This window comes from Otolemur garnettii, unplaced genomic scaffold (genome assembly GCF_000181295.1).
Source record: "Otolemur garnettii isolate 467f Iridium unplaced genomic scaffold, OtoGar3 scaffold00116, whole genome shotgun sequence".
In the NCBI taxonomy this organism is placed as follows: domain Eukaryota; kingdom Metazoa; phylum Chordata; class Mammalia; order Primates; family Galagidae; genus Otolemur; species Otolemur garnettii.
In genome coordinates, this window is record NW_003852511.1 from 270,088 (window position 1) to 290,414 (window position 20,327).

Genomic DNA, 20,327 nt, shown 5'->3' on the forward strand with positions numbered 1-20,327 from the left:
CGAGCCGTGATTTTCTTAATATCTCCTTTTCTCTGGATTACTTTATTGTAAGAATACAGACTATAATGCAGATAACATATAAAATATGGGTTTAGTGAGTGCTTATTTTATCAGTAAGGCTTTCTTTTAGTCCACAGCAGGCCGCTAATAGGTAAGATTTTGAGAGTCAAAATTACAGGGATTTTCAGCTAGAGGGTTGGTGCCCCTCCTTGTTGTTCAAGGGTCACCTGTGTAGCTAAAGAGGTTCCATATGTAGGTGATTACAATCAATAAAAATAATTTAGGATGAGTAACTCACATGTAATTTGATATATTCTTCACGGGAGACATGCTATCTCCCTTCATTTTTTTTTTCTGAGACAGAGTCTAACTTTATCGCCCTCAGTAGAGTGTCGTAGTATCATAGCTCACAGCAATCTCCAACTCCTGGGATTAGGCAATTCTCTTGCCTCAGCCTCCCGAGTGGCTGGGGTTACAGGTGCCTGCCACACGCCCGGCTATTTTTTTGTTGCAGTTTGGCCGGGGCCGGGTTCAAACTTGCCACCTTCGGTATATAGGGCTGGTGCCCTACCCACTGAGCCACAGGCTTGTAGACTGCAAGGATCCGCTCAGACAGGCAGATCATCAGATTTGGATTTTGGATCAAAAACATAATAAAGAACTCCCTAAATAAATATATGGTGAATAACTCTTGAGCAATAATAATCATCGAACAATAACAGGTTGTCCCCTGCCAATGGAGACACTCTAACAAAGCTAGACCACCTCAGGAATCTAGAGAGAAGGCTTTCTTACACCAGAGAGGTTGGACTAGATAACCTCCACATTCTTGGAATTTAGGATTTATGAGATTTCTGGAATGGCTTCAGCCTTCAGGTTCATGCTGACTGGGGGGCTGTAGGGGCTGCTGCCTGGTATAGGATGTGCAGTGCAGAAAATGACGCATGGGGGGGCCAGGAGTCCTTTCTCAGTCTCAACGCCAACACTGACCTGCCTGGGTGGGGGTGGGGGTTCGGGGAAATCATTCACCATTACTATATCTATGTTTCTGCAGTGGCGGGGAAGAACTCTAACCTACTTACCTCAGAGGGTGGTTGTGAAAATTAAATTAAATACCCATAAAAAGTTTTTATATCACAGAATGCTATATTTATGTAAGATGTTCTTAATAAACTCTTTTAGGATTAAGATATATAAGAATGTTAAGTAACAATAAAAAGAAATTTCTGATTGTCAAAATATCCATTAGAGTAATTGCTATAGGAATTCTACACTGTTTGAAAATAAGCTTTTTTTCCTTATATGACGTAAAAAGATATAGACATGCCATAGTTTATCTTCAGAAATGTTTACAGAGCACCTGCTGTAAGCCAGGCATCTGCGTGTCTGAGCTACATCCGTGATAGAAACACAGAGCCCTGTCCTTGTACAGTTTGTATGTCAGTGGGGAGGGCAGACGAGAATGAAAAGACAGTAAATAAGGTCTATGAAATGTTACAATGTAAGTACCATGAGAAAGACACAGTAGAGCAGGACTGGGAGGTCAGGACTATCAGAAGGGTGGCGGGTTCAAACTTGGTCCCAGCCAAACTGCAATAAAAAAATGCTAGGCGTTGTGGCGGGCGCCTGTAGTCCCAGCTACTGGGGAGGCTGAGGCAAGAGAATCGCCTAAGCCCAAGGGCTGGAGGTTGCTGTGAGCTGTGTGATACCACGGCACTCTACCAAGGGCGACAAAGTGAGACTCTGTCTTTACAAAAAAAAAAAAAAGGGAGGTGACAGCCTTGGTCAGGGTATGCTTCATTGAGAAGGTGACATCTCCACAAAACATGAGGGATGTGAGGGAGTCAGACGTGGGCACTGAGGGGACGAGTGGCCCAGGCAGAAAGAACAGCCAGCCAAAAGGTCCAAAGGTGGAAGTTCACCCACTGTGCTTGAAGCAAACCAACCAGAGAAGCCAGGCCAGCACAGATAGGGGAGGTGAGTGACAAGATCGGACTTGTTTGAAAGGACCACTGTGTTGTGAGCACACTGCTAGAGAACTGGGCTACAGAACAAGGAGGCTACGGTGTTGATACGGGTGAGATGAAGACGGCCTGCAGCAGGGTGGGAGCACAGAGGGAGTAGACAGAAGTAGTGCAGCAGCAGAAATACTCTGAAGGTGGAGCCAATGGGATTTCCTGATGATCTGACTACTGGGTATCAAAGAAAGAGGCATCAGGGGTGATTCCAAGGCTCTAGGCAACTGAAAGAATGGGGTGACCTGCCCCTGACCCCTAGAAGGCTGTGGGTGAAGGCAGGTGCCCAACACAATGCCCTGCTAGTTTTCATTTTGGTCATTGTTGCAGTTTTGGCCGCGGCCGGGTTCAAACCAGCCACCCCTGGCATATGGGGCCGGCAACCTACTTACTGAGCCACAGGCACTGCCCCTTGCTACTTTTTTTCTTTTTTTCAGTAGAGACAGGGGTCTCACCCTTGCTCAGGCTGGTCTCAAACTCCTGAGCTCAGGCAATCCACTAGCCTAGGCCTCCCAGAGTGCTAGGATTATAGGCGTGAGCCACTGCGCCTGATCTACCTGGCAATTATCAATCTGTTTTAATAAAGATGGGGCCTACATAATCTTCAGACTGGACAATCAGAACTTAAACATTAAGAATTTTATCAATAATATTATGCTTCAAATATTTTATGAAAATTTCAAAACATACATGTTGCAACAAATAAAAAAGCAAGCATGCAATTTTGACAGACTACCTCGCAGGTTAGTGGTACAGCTGAAAATACAGTCTCAAGTTGTGTGTTAACTACCTTCTCTTACCAATGATTAAGGCCACATGTCTTTATTTTAATCGGAATAGTTAAATACTAGTTAAGTAAGAATGGAAAATTGGTGTCTCCTTACCTAAAGAGGCGATGGCAAACATTCTATAGAAATCCCACTCCTTAGCATATCTGATCAAGTCGTCAGGGGCAGGGTTCTGGCTGGAATCTTGAAGCTGCCACCACCGCAGATATGCTTCGCAAAGCAAACAAAACATGCAGAGTTTTCCATGGATCTAATAGTCAAAGACATTGCCATTGAATTAGGTAAAGAAATACTCGGTTGCATTTAACATCACAGGCACAAAGGTAGCGAAGTATTCACGGCTTTGAAGACCATCCCATCTAATTGTTTTTCAAATTTAGAACTTCCTACCTAATAAAGCAGCTAATTGCAGTGGTTCTCAATCAGTAGTGTACATCAGAATCATATGGGGGAGATTTTTCATAATATAAATGTCTAGGCTCCGCTCCCCGTTCAAAATCTTTGGTTGTAAAGACATCCACATTTTGAAACAACTACAGACTCTAGTGTGCACCCCTGACTGTTTTAAACAGTAGTCTACCTTTCAGTAAGTATTTTCAACATCCGTCTGTCCTATACTCACAATAAAGCAAAGAATTTATGTGACTCCTGTATGTGTGGAAACAGCAGTAAGAGAACAAATTCAACCTGAGTATTTCACGATACTGCATAAGAAACTATTAGTCTAAAGATAAATTTTCTTTAAAAATGCCTCAGGTGGATGAGTAGTACTCAATATACTAAAAGAGAACAATTAAAAGCTGGAAGTTCTTAAGAGTGGGATTTTGGCTAAAATAGAAAACACCAGGCCAGGCATGGTGGCTCATGCCTGTAATCCCTGCAACTCTGGGAGGCTGAGGTGGGTGGATCCCTTGAGCTCAGGAGTTTGAGACTAGCCTGGGCAAGAGTGATCACTGCCAGTGATCACATTCTTCAACATTCATTAAGTATTCCATTAAAAATAGAAAAACCAGCTGGGAGTTGTGGCATCCTCCTATAGTCCCTTCTTCTCAGAGGATTGCTCAAGCCAAAAAGTTTGAGGTTGTTGTGAGCTATGATGCCACAGCTCTCTACCCGGGGCAACTCTGTCTCAACAAAAAAAAAAAAAAAAAAAGGAAGAAAATAGTAGGCAACAAGAATTTGTTGGCTTTTTCCCTTCGTATTTCTCCACAGACTGAGTGTGGTCCATCAGTACAAAGTGGGGGAACAAAGCACGCCTGCAAAGCCAGTGTGGTCCAGGGGCAGGCATCATTCAGGCTCCTGAGCTCCTCCGGCTGACACACTAATTCCCCTGGCTGCATTCTGCAATAGCCCCCTAGTTCTAGGAAGGCTTCAGTTTGGCGGATTTAAAGCTGTCCCCACCAGCCAGCTGATTCTAATATGCAGCAAAGTTTGAGAATCAATGCTCTGAAAATTTAGATAGTACCTAGGTAACTTAGGAGGTGGGGCAGGAATAAAGACACTGCAACACAACTATCTAAGTCAGCCCAAATTCAGGATTGCCAGATTTAGCAAACAAAAACAAAGGATTTGAATCTCAGATGCACAACAAATAAATTTTTTTTTTGTACGTATGTTCTGTGCAATGTTTAGGATGCAAATACACCACAAAATGTGTTTGTTGTGTATCTGAAACTCAAATTTAACTGGGTATCCTGTATATTATCTGTCGTTTCTACTATTAGATTTCTCAATTTGATAAACTAAAAGTATATTTTGAAAAATCAAACTTTATAAATCATGACTTTTCTGATTAAACTCAATGTTGTTATTTACCTCAGACATTCCTTTAATCACAGTCTAAAAAAGGCAATCAATTATGTTATTATTATTATTTTTATTTTGCAGTTTTTGGCCAGGGCTGAGTTTGAACCTGCCACCTCCGGTATATGGGGCCGGTGCCCAACTCCTTGAGCCACAGGTGCCACCCTAAATTATGTTTTTTAATATTTTTCTTTTAATGTTTGCTTCTTTTAGGAACAATTCTCTCCTTATCTGGATATGTTAAATTTTATTTTGTTTAAAATCAGTGATTATGTGGCTTGGCACCTGTAGCTCAGTGGCTAGGGTGCCAGCGACATACACCAAAGCTGGCGGGTTTGAATCCTGCTGGAAACTGCCAAACAGCAATAACAACTACAACTAAAAAAAAAAAACCAGCTAGGTGTTGTGGCTGGTGCCTGTAGTCTCAGCTACTTGGGACATGAGGCTAAGGCAAGAGAATCATGTAAGCCCAAGAGTTTGAGGTTTCTGTGAGCTGTGATGCCACTGCACTCTACCCAGGGTGACACAGTGAGACTCTGTCTCAAAAAAAAAAAAAAAAATCAATAATATGTGCTTCTACCTAACAAAAGGCAATCCAGATGAAGGTTTGTCAGTTTCCTGCCAGTGATCACATTCTTAAACATTCATTAAGTATTGCATACCTTTTCAAACCAACATCTGTTATTTCTAGAAACTTCTAGAAATGCTGAAATATAAGACCCACCCTTAAGCTAGTATTTCTTTTTCCTTTGCATAATATTCTTTAATTCTTATTATTCTTCTGGAATGATGCAGAATTCTTCTTTTAAAATGCAATAGTATCACCAAGTAAAATAAAAAACATTATCACAACTTACATTTATTTTAGTATTAAAAAGAATATGTCGGTAGGCCTGGGCTTTGCATAAAATAGCATTAATCAAGATGATAACAGGATCATACTCAATATATTTGTCTACAGGTTTCTGGCAGGATTTCTGAAATAATACAAGATAATATTAGAACAAGCAAAGTCATACATTCTGAAATCCTAAAGGATTTCCAAATAGCACAGTTTATCTGGACAGGCCGTGTTAGGCCATACCAGCATTTATTTAAATGAACTTGCATTCAGACAGAAAATGTATTATTTACATAGGAAGTGGTTTTAAACATGCCTAAATCTTCTGGGCTACAAATATTAATATTTTAACCCTTTGCTTAAGAAGCTAAAAAGATATGTGACTTAAAGACTGAGTTTAGGTAGGAAAGTATCCCAGAAGATTCGACCTTCAATCTGTTGGGATTCTATTTTCTTTTTGCAGTTTTTTTTTTTTTTTTGGCTGGGGCTGGGCTTGAACCCACCACCTCTGGCATATGGGGCCAGCGTCTTACTCCTTTGAGCCATAGGGATTCTATTTTCAATCCTACTTTTCATTTGTAGGAATTGGTATAAAATAAATTTATAACGTACTTTCATTGATAAATTGTTGCCTATTGGCTAGATGGTTACAAGTTTGTAAAGAATGCGGCACAGGGCCACTGATACTGAGGTGGCAGATACCAGGGGCAGCCTGCTTTCTTCAACATTAGCATCAAGAATACGGAAAGAAAATTGCCTTCTCTGCTACAGAAGGGACAGTGGAGAGTGCTGGCCCACGTGTAAGGAACTGGCCTATGCAGCCTGGCTCTAGATTCCAATCCAGGTCCCCCTGGCTCTCAGCAGTTCCTGGTAAATGAATCTGTTTCCCCTGAAGGGTTATCAATTTAGAGTTCAGTTTCTTTAGACACATGTGATTACAATGTTATCAGATCCCAGCAGCAGTAGAACATGTAAAATCTAAGTATATGAAAACAAGCTCACGGGCCCTCATGCCTATAACCTCACACTCTGAGAGGCCAAAGTAGGAGGATTATGTGAGGCCATTAGTTTGAGAGTCTGTCTCTGTGAAAAATAGAAAAATTAGGCAGTGCAGTGGCACACACCTGTAGTCTCAGCTACTCAGGAGGCTGAGGCAGGAGGATTACTGGAGCTCAGGAGTTTGAGGTTGCTGTGAGCTATCATCATGATCCTGCACTTTAAACCAGGTGACAGAGACAGACTCCATTTAAAAAACAAGCAACCTGCCCCCACCACACCCAAAACAAGCTCATTAGAAACGTGAAATTTGAAGCAGTATGAGTTACAGAGGTTGCATCAATGCTACAATTTACTTTATAAAACTACGGGGTCTCTCTTTATCTGCAGTCTCACTTTTTGTAGATCTGCACGGTCAACAGTGGTCAGGAATATTAAAGGGAAAATTCCAGAAATAAACTGTTCATGAGTTCTAAATTGCATGCCATCCTGCTCTGCTGCCTGGGACATGAATCATTCTTTGTCCAGCATATCCAAGCTATAGATGATCCCCACCTGTTAGTCACTTAGTAGCCATCTCGGTTATCAGACTGAATGCTGCAGTATCTCAACACATACCCTTCAGATAAGGGGACCACAGGGATGGCCATTAATTCAAACACCAAAACATTGTGAAACTCTATGGGGATAAAACAGAAGAAGAGATGGGTATACAAATATACTAGAGGGACCAGGTGTGGTGGCTCACACCTATAATCCTAGCATTCTGGGAGGCCAAGGCAGGAGGATCGCTTGAGCTCAGGAGTCTGAGACCAACCTGGGCAAGAATGAGACCCTGCCTCTACTAAAAATAGAAAAGCAAGCTGAGCACTGTGGTGTCCACCTGTACTCCCAGCTACTCAGGAGGCTGAGGCAGGAGAATCACTTGAGCTCAGGAGTTTGAGGGTGGTGTGAGCTATGACACTGCAGCACCCTATCTGTCAACCCCCTACAAAAAACCCCCAAATACACACATACACACACACGCACACTGGGTGCTAAAACATGTATACACATTTTAAGAAAGAAAAACAGTGTAAAAAATTATGATATTTAAGTCACAGCTGACTTTTGCAATTATAGGAGATATAAGATAACAAATGTTACCAGTACATATGTATTATAATTTTAATACAGTTTTTTCCTTTCTTAAAATGTATATACATTTTTGGGCAACCTGTATGTGTGTGTATGCAGTATATACATAGGTCATTACAAAAGTTTTGAGATAACCAAAAACCAAGAAATGTAAAATCCCTGTGGATGGAAACAAGTGAGCCCTCCCAGCAACACTGAGAAGCCCAAGTTGAAACCTGCACAGGCGAATCGAAAAGGATACTGTGAACTGTGTTTCCTGGAAGTGAAATAATGGACCAAAACCAGTCTCAAAACTTTTGTAGTGACCTCTACGCGCTATAAGAAAAATGAAATGCAATGAAGAATATTAACTCTGCACTTCCAATGTAATAAAAAATTGTGTTTATTTCCAACTTCATTTAGTTTCTCCACGTCATTCATGTCATTATAAGAAACAGGTATGTTTTTCCGATTGTTAAATGAACCCATGAAGGCATATGTATTGTTGTAAGTTTAAATCCACTCAAGCAAACTGAGGAATAAGGAATTACTGTATTTCACCTGAGCAGAGAGTAAGCCAGCATCTAAACCAAAGTCTCAGAATCAGAAATCCCATATTCATGACAAAGAGCTATTTTACATATTTCTTCCCTGTGCTACTCATGTGGACCCTCCTTTTATAGATTGGAAGACATGAGATAGTATTTTATTTTAAAATGAAACTTCTAAGAGATCAAGGGTCCTTAGACTCATAAGTGTAAGGCTGTGGATTTGGACAATTTTCAGCAAGTGCAGGTACCAGCACCGGAGACACACCAGCTGTTACTCCGTTCACTTTTGTTCATTTGACAATTATTTTCACAGTCGCTACCACATTTACAACAACAGCTCTCTTTGCTTGGCCATTTCATGGATCAGGCACTTCCAAGGTGCTGTATGTTCACTCTTAGCCGAAAGTCTCTAAGCTCAGTAACAGTTTAGAAAGGGGAGAGATAAAACAAGTCAGCATGATAAAGTCTGGCGGCCACAGCCCTCAGATTGTGTGGCATTCCCAGTGCTACCAGGAAATGAGCACAGGGTGACACGGGGCCCAAGAGGCAGCTTCTGGAGCCATGTGACATGCACATGTTTCAGGCTTTTCCCATCTTCCCTTCCTGGCATTCCTGCTGCTTCTCCCGGGTCAGCTCAGACCTGGTTTTCCCTGTTCTCCCTTTATTATTTGCTTTTCCCTTACATGCTGGTCTCAACTTTCTCTCCTCATGCCTTCACCTTGAATGGACGGAGGAAAACTACACACACAAAAATCCAAACAAATGTCATACAACATCTTATTGGGAGTTCTATTTTCTAAATTCAGTAAACATATTCTCTTATTTTGGCAAAATTCTTCCATTCCATATAATTTACTACTTAATAGCCAAGTACCCAGAAAAGATAATGTTTTCCTCTAAGAAATCCCTCCAGCACAGGGACCATGCATACTCTGGGCATTCAAATAACGCTTTTACCACTTCCGTCTTAAGATGGCTATCACTCACACCGTCCTGCTGTGTTCTCTAACTGCCTCATCAGGCACAGCTCTTTTAGAATATAAATTGGCCAAACCATTCCCCTCATTTATTCTCAAATCTGTTTAATTTTAGCTCTATAATAAGCAAACATATATCTTAACAGGAGACCCTCAGAACTTTAAGCTTCTCAAGGGAAGGACTGTGGTTCATTCATCTTTGCATCCAGCATTCCAAGCGTGGGAGCCGAGGGCTGCAGTGCTAACCAGAACGGAAACGTAGGAGAACCTTACGGTAGTCTTGTCTAGTTCTACTTTGCTACCACAATAATGAATTTACTAGACGTTGGAGCACGTAAAATAAGCCAGGCACTCGAAGATATTAAAAGTACTGTGTCTTTAAGCATAATGATAATAAACTGAAGAGGGACTGGCTGAAAGCAAGGGACGATGCTATATTAGATGGAGTCAAAGAACAAGAAAGGTGAGCTGAGAGAAACAGCAGCAGGAAGACAAGCAGTGCAAAGAGAAAGGAGATCAGGACAAGAGATACAGGGAGGTGGGAGAACAGGCTGAGTATCTTCCTGACTCCAAACGGCTGGGAAGAGACCAAAGTATGTATCATTTACCCACGGTAACCACTAGAAACCTTGGACATTCTATCACAACAAATGGCATGTGTAAAAACTACTGAAAGCCTTTAAAAATTAATCACTTCACGGCTTAGTATTTCAGAGTCTGGCATCAACTAAATGATTTTTCCTGAGAAATGCTATTATGACCTAAAGTTTACTATGCATTAGCATGATAAAAATAAGGCCATTACACGGTCTATCTCATCATGGAATGACTGTGTAAAGACTCCATAATGTACCAGGCCACCAATCAGTATCCTAAATGTAACTCTAAAATGTGTCTCCTGGGAAAGAGAATACAATGTTAGGGAGAATGTTAGGGAGAAAGGGGGAGGCAGGTGGGGAGAGGTAGCTACTGACCTAAACAGCTATCCAATAATTATTTTGTCTTTCCACAAATGCAAGTATAATGAAGGATGCTTCTGATGATTAGGAAAGGGATTTTATTAGCTTAATGTAAATAAAACGACTTTCATATTATTAAAGATTACTAACTAAAATGCATATACAAATACTGGTTTTTCTTTCAACAAAGACCATATTTCCAGTTACAGGGTTATCATTTTCCAGATGGATCATTTTACTGGAGCAGTCCAAAAGTCATTAAGTTTAGATCATAGATAAGAAACGGCTCTTTCCCTCTGCCCAGGATGGCCAAAAATATGCTAATCCAAACACCTGAAAATGGTCCAGCCACTCAGCAAATATTTACTGAGTACCTACTCTGCGTCATGCACTGTTCTTGGTCATCTAGCTACATTAATGAATAAGACAGACAAAATCTCTGTGTAGCTTACATTCCAGCGGGAGGAGATGGGAAATAATAAGTCAATCATGCAGAATATTACAAGATATGGAGAAAGATAGAACTGCGAAGTGTGCCCTAATTTTTAACAGGGTGATCAAGGTAGATGCTCTGAGATGCTTGAAAAAGTACTTGAAGGAGATTACCCGGTGGAGAAGAGAAAGTGCTCCAGGCGGAATGCAAAGATCCTGAGGAAGGAATTTGCCTAGTTTGAGAAACATCAGGCCAGCGGGACTGCGATGGATACGGGAGGAATAGAGCAGCAGTAGACTACACAGGACCTTCTAAGCCAGTGCAAGAATTCTGGCCTTACCTCTGAGTAAGAAAGAAAAATCACTGGAAGGTTCTGACCAAAGCAATGACATGATCTAACTTACATTTTAAAGATCAGTTTGGGGCGGCTGTATGGAAGAGACTGAAGAGGTATGAGGATGACACGGGACCAGGTTAAGAGTTGCAGCAGTAGTCTAGGAGACTGGCAACAGCTTAGACCAGGGCTACAGTAGCAGAAGTAGCAGATTCTGAACACAGTCTGAAGACAGAGAGCTAACAGGATTTGCTGAGCAACTGAATATGGGACGTGAGAGAAAGGGAGAAAGCAAAAATGCCTGCAAGGTTTTTTGGTCTTAGGAAGTCAAATAAAATGGTAGAGTTGCCATGAATTGTGATGGAAAACCAAGTGAAGAAGTCATGTAGATAACTGGATATTGAAGTCTAGAGTTCAGAGGACATGTTAGGGATGGAGATGTAAATTCAGGAATTAATGGATGGTACTTAAAGCCTTGGGACAGAGTGAGTTTTTTAGGGGAGCTCGTGCAGATAGAAAGAGGCCTAGCAACTGAGGCACAGAACACGCCACGGGTAAAAGGCAAGAGAAGTGAGGCAAAACCAGAAAGGAGATTTAGAGAAAACAGCCAGTCAATGAGCAGACAGTAAGCAGAGCACTGTGTCCTGCCAAGTGCATCGTGTTCCAAGGAGGAGGAAGTAACAGGGCCAAACACTACTGATTCTCATTTAACTGAGAATCAACTACTGGATTTAGCAAGTGGAGGTCAGTAACGGCCTTAACAAGAACACGTCTAATGAAATGGTTGGTGGGAAGAAAGTCTGACTGAAGTAGACTTAGGGAAACTAGGAGAGGAAATAAAGACAAGCAGCACAAACACCTCAGTTTTCTTGTCTAGGAGAGAAATAAAAGATCAGAAGCTAAACAGGGAAGTAGGGCCAAGAGTGTTTTGTTGTTGCTGTTGGTGGGTTTTTTGTTGGAAGATATAATAGCATGCATGACAGTGGAATGATCCAGCGGACCAGACAAGTGCTGCTACACAGATGGTCTTAGGTGAATGAGAGAAGATGGGATCTAATGTACAAGTGGAGGCACTGGCCTTACACAGGTATCCAAGCAGTCCACCTGAAAGAACAGGAGGGGTGACACAGTACAGTATATAAATAACAAATGTTTATACTGAGGTTTTGTGGTTGCAAAGCTTGTGGAAGTTCTCTTCATAGAGAAACAGGGGACGTTATGGGACACGTGAAGAGAGAGGAGATTGTGTGAGCACTGTTCAGAAAAGTGGGAATGTGAGTGGCCTAAGGAAACACTCTGGATTGCCAGATGGCATGAAGGACCTACATGAAGTTAATGGTCATGAATTAGAGGTGTGTCCCACCAGCAGCATACAGCTGCACAGGTTAGGGACAGACCAAGCAACGTGATGGATTAAACAAGGGTTGACACTTGGCCAAGGGAAGGCACTTGAGGAATAGGAAATTGAGGATGTATGCATTGTGCATTCCTACAGACCAGGTTTTACTAATGAAGAATATTAAAAAATCATCACATCAGAAATGAGGCAAAAATGTACTGTTTACTATGTGACAGGTTCTTCGCTAATTCCCTCAAAGAACTTTCAATTTTGTAGGCTCTTATGTATAAATAAGGTTATCCTCTATAAATAAATTATCAGCTCCTTGAAAGCATAATTTTTACTTCCTCACTTTTGGTTTTTACATCATCAATGTCTAACATAGTGCTTTATACACAGTAGACATTCAGTAACTGCAATAGACGGGACCTGAAAAAAAAAAGCATTCCAAGATAATTCAACGTGATTGTGAAGTAGATTTCCACATGAAGTAGCTTTGACGTGAACCCAAATGTCGAGGAATCCGATCTTCAAATTTCTCGGCACAAAGCCTACATACATCCATACCCACCTGACGCTCCTTTCGCCTTGTTAGGTGTGAGCAGCCAAACAGCCCCAGTATGAGAAAAGCGCTGTAGGGAAGTGAGTTCTCTATCAGGAGAGGCACTCATGCAAAGACCCCGATCTATTAGGCAACCGTGCCTCTCATGGCCTCCCAATCGCGCCCCGCCATTTTCCTTCCAAGGACACCCCACACCTGGTAACTCACGCAGATAGTTATTTTCAGCACACCGTGGTTATAATCTCGGTACAACTCTTTGGCCTCCTGGTTGCATTCGATGCACCGGTACTGGCAGGAGGCTGAGGCAGCACCAGGAGTCTCTGCCACACCATTTGCATCCCCCTTCCCCGGCCGCAGCACGCTCCGCCCGCCGTTCCCCATCTCACTCAACTACCGCCCCGAACTTCCGATTCAGTAGCCGGCGGAGGGGAGACGACACACGCCAAACCGGAAGACCTGGGCCGCGGGACGCTTATTGGGATTCGTAGTTCCAGATTCAGAAGCGAGGCCCGAGGCTGAACGAGATGGGACTACAATTCCCAGCAGGCAACGTTTTCCTGGCCCCGCCCCCTTGCCACGACCCACCTGCCCCTCGTGGGTTAGAGGAGGGGCGGCCTGAAAACCAAGTGAGGGTTCCCGCACATGCGCCTTGAGGGAAGATGGCACCTGCAGGCTGCTGGTGCTGCTGCAGCTGGGGCGGCGCTGTGGCTGCCGCGGGCGGCGCCCGGCGCGTCCTCCTGCTGCTGCTGCTGCTGCCGCTGCTGGGGGTCCTGTCCGCCGGGCTATGCCCGGGCGCCTTGGCCACCGAGCACTACTCGCCACTATCCCTGCTCAAGCAGGAGCTGCAGCACCGGCAGCAGCAGGAGGCCCCGGCGGGCGGCGGCGGCTGCAGCCCTCAGTCCCGGGACTGGGGGGACCAGTACTCTGCCGAGTGCAGCGGTGAGTGGGCGGCAGCGATCCTCCAGGGCGTCCAGGGCCAAGGGGACGGCGGGGCTGCCGGGCGACGGGTCCCGGGGCCTCTGGCTGCGTCGTGTACTCCGTGGGAACCGGCTCCGCAAGGGGGTCTTATCGGGCAGGTTCCCGCCGCTCTCACCCACGCCTCCGCGCGCCCTCCTACCGCAGCCGCCTTTGGGGAGGGCTGTGGGTAAAGAGCCGACAACATGCTCCCCGGGCCAGGGCGGCGTCTCCGAAGTCTGGAGCAACTGTTGAAAGGGTGGAGGGGGGAGATGGCAGGTGGCCTAGGGCAGCCCCGTTCCTGCCGCCTTTCTCCCGCAGATGCCCAGGGGGAAGGGAAGGGTGGGCGAAGGAGGACTCGGGCCCGGCGATTTGGGGAACCCGCCCCGGAGGGGCATTCCTGGCCCATCCTGGGCCTGGAAATCAGGATTCCTGACCTCTCTGGTTGATGTCTTGTTGATGTCTTAAACACAGACCCTAAAAATTCGATCCTTAGAATAAAAAGAAAGACCAAGTCCATTGTATCTGCTGGTTGACGGCTTGTTTCCAATTAAGATTGACCTGGGATCGGTCAGGTGTCTCCCAGAGGTTTATAAGGGCCCTGCAGGCCTTAAGCCTATGTGTGTCAGAGACGTGTGTGTATTGGAGGTAGGCCAGCTCATTCATTAAGATTCTGCGTTGTTGGCCTCAGTTTAATAAGTCTTGGCAGAGGCCTCTGGGGCAAAAACGTGTACATTTTTTTGTTTTGGAGTTCTATAGTGGGTCTTTTTACCCTTCTGTCCCCCCTCTTTTTCTTTCGCCTTGGTGAGTTCCCTTATGGCTTGCTTTTAAAAGGGTCTGGGTGTACCCACCAGAAGATGGCTCGTTTTTTAAGGCTTGGCAGAGTGTTCTTTGGCATTGTGTGCCTAGGAAGACAATACTATTTTTTTTTTTTGTTTTTTTTTTTTTTTTTTAGTCGAGATGTCAAGATTAGCACAATCTGATTTCCTTTTAGCACAATCTTACTTCCTTGAGGAAGTCTCACTCGTTAAGGGGTATGTGACTTCTGTATATTGTGGTGGGCCTTAGCAGGTATCAGCATGAATAACATCACCAGCAGTGCATAGTGGAAAAAGAATAGCTTTTATCTCTTTCATTTTCGTGGGATATTTTTTTTGTTGTTTGTTTGTTTCGTGAGACAGAGTCTCATTATGTCGTCCTTGGTAGAGCGCGGTGGCATTACAGCTCACAGCAACCTCAAACTCTTGGGCTTAAGATATTCTCTTGCCTCAGCCTCCCAAGTAGCTGGGACTACAGGCATCCACCACACAACACCCGGCTATTTTTTTTGTTGCATTTGTCATTGTTGTTTTAGGTGGTCCGGGCCGGATTCAAACCTGCCAGCCATGGTGTATGTGGCTGGTGCCCTACCCACTGAACTACAGGTGCCCCCCTCTCTCTCACTTTCTGTGACTCTGAGCTAGGGAATTACCTATCTTTGCAAAATCCCCTCCTCTCTAAATAGAAGACAATGTTCACCTCATTACAGGGTTTCATTTTCCTCACAAGGGTGCTGTGAGGAAAATGAGAGATAGCTGGCATGTATTAAGTGCTTGTGCTGTATGCCAGTTGTTACTCTAAGTGCTCTAGAACTGTTAGCCTAGTGTATTAGTCTATCAGAAAAACAGTAACTGCCTCATTAGCTGGTAGCTCCTTTTCTCAGATGAGGAAATTGAGGCATAATGAAATTGTGGCACCTTTTTGAGGCCCCACAGCTAGAAAAGAAGGAACCCAGGTATTCAGGCACCAGAAAAAAACTTTGTTGTAACTACTAATGGTTATAGTTAGGAAAACAATTTCCCTTTCCTCCTGGTGTCACGTAATACTCACTGGCTAAAGGATTCTAGGCAGAAGACATTCATCAATTAATATTATTAAATCAATTGGTATTATTGATGTAAGTGACTCACTTCATTTTGTGGCATCAGGCTTAGGACAATATTTAAGAATCTTTGTTTCAACCAACTCCGACTTGTATTAGGGTTTTCCCCCAGATAAGGATAAATATAGTTTTTTTTTTTTTTTTTAGAGGCAGTCTTACTTTATCGCTCTTGGTAGAGTGCCATGGCATCATAGCACACAGCAACCTCCAACTCCTGGACTTAGGCGATTCTCTTGCCTCAGCCTCCCAGGTAGCTGGGACTACAGGCGCCGGCCACAATACCCAGCTATTTTTTTTGTTGCATTTTGGCCAGGGCCAGATTCAAACCCACCACCCTCGGTATATGGGGCCGGCTCCCTACCCACTGAGCCACAGGCACCGCCCGATAAATATAGTTTTTATAAGTAGGCAATTGGAGGGATCCTTACGTTATCTAACGTTCTGCTTCAGAGGGTGAAAACTGTATTATGAGGCTTTAAACATAACTTACGTAAATGTTTTAGTTTTCTTTTTATCTCCTCCCCCTCCATCATACTTATTTTCTTAGTTTGGAACTTGAAATGTTCTGTTGCAAAAGAGTAGCATGGGTCCTTCACATTACACCCCCCACCCCCCACCCCCGGCTGACAGGTGATAAAGTGGCTTGGCTGCTGGTCCATTCACCTGGCAAGTCATAGAGTCTCCCGAAACACCTCTCATTTTTCCTTCCTCACCCTGGACAACAAGGTAGAAGCTGGACTCCATGAAACCTGCCTCTGTCCCTCTTTATCCTAGGATGTTGGGACAAGTTCAGGATTGATGTACAACTAAGTACAGCATAGCCTGAGGGGCGGCTGAAGTTCTGCATCCAGAGCCCCCGTCTGATGATCACTGGGGTCTAGATAAGTGCCAGGATCCAGAGCTCATCTGTTCTTTAGGATCATACAGATGTGACCGCATCATTCATCCATTATGCCGTTGTCACTTGCTTGCCTATCCAGCCACAAACCTGTTCATGCAAAACCAGTTGGTACACCAAGGACAGATACACAGCCACTTTCCAGAATGTTTGCTTTAGCTTTCAAGTTTAAATGGCTAAGTTGACACCTGTTTCAGTCTAAATCTGCTTGTGACAAGCAATGTATGTATTCCCTCAGGACAGAAGCCCCAGTGATGGCAGATGTAAGGACAGCAACTAATAGCTCACCAGTCTGAAGATGACACACTGGCAATGCCTGGCCTAGCTGTGCACACCGCCATTAATGGAATCTAAGTCCAAGGGGCAGCCTTATACTCAGTGGGCTGAGTCCTACCAGATCTACTGCAGAAGTGAGAGACATGGTGATCCCTTGTACCATGTCTCAGCCTGAAGTGGACAGGCTGGAGTTGTCCAGTTGGTTGCCCACCTGGAGTGCAATAGCACAATCCTAGTTCACTGCAATTTTGGACTCCTGAGTTTAAGAGATCTCCCCTTCTTACCTTCTCAAGTAGCTGAGTACTACAGGTATGCACCACCACACTGGGCTAACTTTTTTAGAGACGGATCGTGCTGTGTTGATCAGGCTGGTCTCAAGAGATCCTCCCACCTCAGCCTCCCACAGTGCTGGGATTACAGGCATGAACCACCCACCCAGACTACATTTCACTTGTTTATTTGAAAAACATGTATAATACAAGCTTATCTCTTTGTTTTCCTGTGGAGAAAATAATTTACTGTAGAGAAATGGACACTGTATTATGCATGTTTTAAAATGTTTTTAAAATTAAAATAAATTTTCCTTTCCTTTTTAACTTGGCCCTATTTTATTATAATTGTGTGAGGAAATAATGGACAAAACTTTTTTCTAGTTCTTTCTCTAGTTTCCTGTTATATAGTTGAAAAGAGTATGCAATTTTATTTAATCCTCTTGACACTAAAGTAGGTGCTGTTTTCATCCCATGTACCTAAGGGGAAACTGAGGCAGAGAGCAGTTAAGCTGCACACAGCAGAGTAGAGCAGGATTTGAACCTGGTAGAACCATTTTGTGTGGGTGTCATCATCAGTGACATTTGCTTGTTACTGTAATTCTTGCTGAGATTGATAAAGTCTTAGACCCTTAAGCTTGGTTGAACATAACATTCTTTTTTTCCCCAAGCCAAACTGTATCCACCTTTATAAAAGATACTTTTCATCAACAATCATGATATTTCAGGCAGGACATGGGCAGACAATGGTTCTCAGTCTAAAACGACTTTCAAACTCCCTTCTTCAGCGTCTACCAAAAGTCAGAAAGTCACCATGAAACCCAATGGAGTCTTCATTCAATGCTCGAAACAGGGAAGTTTAGAGTGAGAGTTGACGTTTCAGATTTAGCTTGTTGTTTAACTACTTTTCACAAGCCGACCCTGACTTTCAGGAAATGAAATGCAAATGGCAGAATTTATCTGAAGATCCACAATCTACCAATGGAACCCCTGGAAAAGTCCAGATTCCTGTACATACTGGTAACCAGTTACTGAGGGGCAGGTCCCAAGAGGTGACTGGACACAAGGGAGTTAAGACTATGCTGAGGGCAGAGGGACAATAGGACGTAAAAACAAATTAGTTTTTCCAGACCACAAGGCATTTGTGCCAAGGTGGCTATGCCTCAGCGTTAGGGAGTCCTCCTCTTGGGAGCCGTGGGGAAGTCTCTCAGAACTATGGGAGAAAGACAATTTCCCTCAATCAATCTAGCTTTGGAGACATTCTATTAGTGACATATGCCCCTTCCCCAAAAAACAACGAAGTGTTCTGTGTGCTAACAGCATAACTTAAAAAAAAAAAGTAAAACAAAATTCTGCAGTTTTATAAAACTTGAAAAGTGGTATTTCAAAGTGTACCGTCACCAGGGGTCCCTAGTTATTATAAACGCACACACTTCATTTGGCACGTCCAGGACTTCGGGTTTCTGTGCCTGTGTTGGCACAGGAAGGGAAGGGAAGATGCTGGCATCTCCATTCTCTGCAAGGTGACCCCCTCCTTATCTGGATCAGCTTTTCTCTTTCTCCTTTGGGTACCTTTTCTCTCTTCTTTGCAAGGACCCTTTTAGGCTTGGGCTCTGGCTTTGCGGGAACAGGGTTTCCGTCCTTTGCTTCGGCTCTATCCCCTTCAGCCTTTCTCTTGGGCCTGGTGGCAGTGGCAGCAGGATGAGAGCCCTGGACGTGGGGATGCAGCAACGTGTACACTTGGGTCAGTCTGGGGATTGTTCTCACCTCTTCTTCACTTCTGCAATTTCATGTTTGTTGTACAAATACAGGGATGTGTCACCGAACCTATTAGTTTGAATTGTATAATGTTTCTGTCATTGACAAACTACCCGTGTGCCTACTGGACACTGGACACTTCCTAATGTGACAGGTCCTGGTGCTGTAGCACAGATGACCAAGGTGCTAGGTTAAGAGAAGAAATTTAAATACAGTCATACATTGTTTAATGGGATATGTTCTGTCTGAGAAATGTGTCCTGAGGTAGTTTTGTCACTCTGGGAACATCACAGTGTGAGCTTAAACTAGTTTATTTGGTATACCTAGGCTCTAGGATGTGGCCGGTTGCTCCCAGGCTACACACCTGTACAGCCTGTTACTGAGTGCTGTAGGCAGTGGTAACATATGTAAGTATTAGATCTAAACACCTCGAAACATAGAAAAGGCAATGCAATTTTGGTGTCATGGGACCACCGACACGTACGTGAGCCATCATTGACTAACACATTGTGCGGCGCGTGACTGGATCAGGCCCAGGAACGTGCCTTGAAGGCTAAAAAGCAGCACAGGAAGGTGAAGAGTGATGTGGGGGCGGCTAGATCAGGATGCCAGCAAGGTGACATTTTAGAGAGGGATCTTAGAGATACCTTAATGTGACACCCCCATTTAAAAGAGCTGCTAAATTAACATCTGGACTCATCCACTGTTTTAAGAATTGAGATTCTCTGTTCTTCCTCCCACAACTCACCCGCGTGCTATTCACAGGTAGCCTTCAACTTGTGTTAAATGTGTCTTTATGTTTTCTTTACAGACAGCCTAACAGGTATTTTAATAGTTCAGACATATACATTTTTAATAATTGTTTCAAAAATGCTTTTGTTTGGTTCTAGTAAAAACAAGAACAGTGACTTTGTGACTTTTTTTTTTTTTTTTGCTGCCTTTATACTTTCTTGATTGTTCCTGAGTGACATTGTCTTGTACTTGTCTTAATTTTTTTTTTAGCTCGTAGAAATTAAGTATCCCAGAATTGAGTTTATTTGCACACAGTTCTTTGTGGAGAAGAGGAGCATTTAGTGTCTGTCTGTCCAAGTTGGGTATTGTTAACTGCCAGAAAAATAGGGAAGTAGCTACAGATGTAGCTCCAGGTTTTTGACACAGTCAGTAAGAGTTAGATTGCCAGTGTATGTGGCATCTTTCTGAGTTGAGTTGTTTAAATACGTGAAGTCAGTCTTTCTCCACGCTTAAATCACGGCCACGCCTGCTAGAGGTGTAGGGAGTCAATAGAAGGAAACGTGCAATGACAGATGTTTCCTTTTTTACTTATGAGGAAGTTAAGAACCACATTTTATGCTCTGTGTGTTGGCTTGATCCTCTGATTTTCTGTATTATATGTGATTTTGTGGCAGATCTCTCCAGATCTTTTTTCCGGCACATAGCTGAGTGTAATGTGCTAACTTACTTGGAGTGCAGAATGATGAGATTCTTTCTTACACTGTTACCTCACCAAGTCTTGGCCCCTGTGGCGGTGGCAGGAGGG

General features: G+C 43.6%; 2 protein-coding genes across 6 annotated transcripts in view; one reads left to right on the forward strand and one right to left on the reverse strand.

Moving 5' to 3' along the window:
• Window positions 1–13,157, reverse strand: part of ARV1 (ARV1 homolog, fatty acid homeostasis modulator) — a 19,949-nt gene extending 6,792 nt beyond the window's left edge. For 3 of the 4 annotated variants that reach the window (XM_023517685.1, XM_023517686.1, XM_023517687.1), the window contains exons 1-3: window positions 12,910–13,095; window positions 5,464–5,583; window positions 2,900–3,053 (exon numbers count right to left, since the gene is read on the reverse strand). In XM_023517685.1, coding sequence (XP_023373453.1) covers window positions 2,900–3,053; window positions 5,464–5,583; window positions 12,910–13,095 — 460 coding nt within the window. Of the gene's footprint in view, window positions 1–2,899; window positions 3,054–5,463; window positions 5,584–12,909 lie in introns of all 4 variants that reach the window. The other variant, XM_003797418.3, reaches the window with a different exon arrangement.
• A 186-nt stretch (window positions 13,158–13,343) lies between these two features.
• The window catches only part of TTC13 (tetratricopeptide repeat domain 13), a 91,788-nt gene continuing 84,804 nt past the window's right edge, over window positions 13,344–20,327 (forward strand). The window contains exon 1 of one of the 2 annotated variants that reach the window (XM_003797420.3): window positions 13,344–13,653. In XM_003797420.3, coding sequence (XP_003797468.1) covers window positions 13,374–13,653 — 280 coding nt within the window. In that variant the 5' untranslated portion in view covers window positions 13,344–13,373. The remainder of the gene's footprint in view (window positions 13,654–20,327) is intronic. The other variant, XM_003797419.3, reaches the window with a different exon arrangement.